We start from the raw sequence: 1,298 nt of genomic DNA, 5'->3' as shown, positions 1-1,298 counted from the left end.
TTTTCCCTCCTCCATAACTTACAAACTTGTGCGAGCATTACCTCGTTATTTTTTTGCCTCCCCACCCACACCCCTCTCACCCCCCACCCATGTACCTTCTTTTAGAAATTCATTACCTTCACAATTAATGTATTTTGCCTCATCTCTAACTGTCCATCAGGGCCTTGCACGCAGCTCGATGTTGGAAATCGTTTCCCCGATACTTGTTGTGGCAAGTACTGGCAGTGCGTCTCCCCAGGGGTGAGTAAAACATATCGCTACTGGATATTTTGGGGGTTTTTTTGGGGGGGGGGTTCTTTTCTTTTCAAAGGTGGTTGTTTTGTTGTTTTTTCCTTTGTTTTTTTTAGTAAGAGTTTTACGGCACTTGCAGTACAATACGGCCATATTAGTGGCGAAGATTAGAGGTGTTACAATGAGTAACAAACACATAAAAAAAGAAGTAGGGGGATAAGGCTGATATATGTTTGGTAGAAAAGAAGGAGCAAACCACACCAGAGCACCCGCCAGCCACCCACTGGTATTTTTTCGCCTTCATCGAGAAAGCTCTTGCTAAATGACCATTATTAGGTCGAAATGTGAGGCAGCGTTGTGGAATCAGGCTCTCGTCAAAATACTCAAAGTGAAGAAACTTTTTTCCAATTTTTGTTTTTTGACTCAACACCTTTCATGCCAATTAAAAAAACTCTTTTCTGTATGGATTTTTCTGAAAAGCGTTGATTAAAGGCACAAAAAATGTACATTTTCAGTTACCACGGACTCTTAAATTAGGAAATAACTAATTTTTGGAGGACATTTTCTCACTAATCTTATCTCTGAAAACAGGTGACCCCACCCCCTTCATTCGCAAATATCTCGACTTGTATTCAAGATAAATGGATATTTTTTTTCACGCAAATAAAGACAAATGAACAAACGTTAAGATGATACAAATAACTCTACGTGCCCAAAAGCTGACGAGAGCCTGATCCCACCACGCTGCCTTACAAATGTGTTTTTCTTTACTATACTCAAGCAAAGGACACAGCTCAGATTATTTATGAGAGATTTACCTCTAGAACCAGGCTACCCCCACCTCTTTTAATTAATAATAATAATAATAAATAGCATTTATACTGCACATTTCCATTTTCTAAAAGATGCTCAATACACATTACAACGAAAAAGACATCACATCTTAAAAATTAAAAGACAAGTGCGTACGTAAAACAACGTATTAAACATATAATATAAATGCATATCTGTAAAATTTTATATGAGAAAAATAGTCTCGCAGTGAGGTTGAAAATGTGTTCACTAAA

The 1,298-nt window shown here is 37.7% G+C and overlaps 1 protein-coding gene across 1 annotated transcript in view; it reads left to right on the top strand.

Annotated features, from left to right (window-relative positions):
* The window catches only part of LOC101845322, a gene marked incomplete at its 3' end in the record, with an annotated part of 8,556 nt that extends 8,316 nt beyond the window's left edge, over positions 1-240 (top strand). Inside the window, 1 exon segment of the mRNA XM_013082309.1 lies at positions 161-240. Within this exon segment, the coding sequence (XP_012937763.1) occupies positions 161-240 (80 nt within the window).
* Between the last annotated feature and the right edge of the window lie 1,058 nt (positions 241-1,298).

The sequence above is a fragment of the Aplysia californica genome, unplaced genomic scaffold (genome assembly GCF_000002075.1).
Source record: "Aplysia californica isolate F4 #8 unplaced genomic scaffold, AplCal3.0 scaffold00168, whole genome shotgun sequence".
NCBI classification, from domain to species: Eukaryota; Metazoa; Mollusca; class Gastropoda; order Aplysiida; family Aplysiidae; genus Aplysia; species Aplysia californica.
This window is presented reverse-complemented; position numbering and strand designations above follow the sequence as displayed.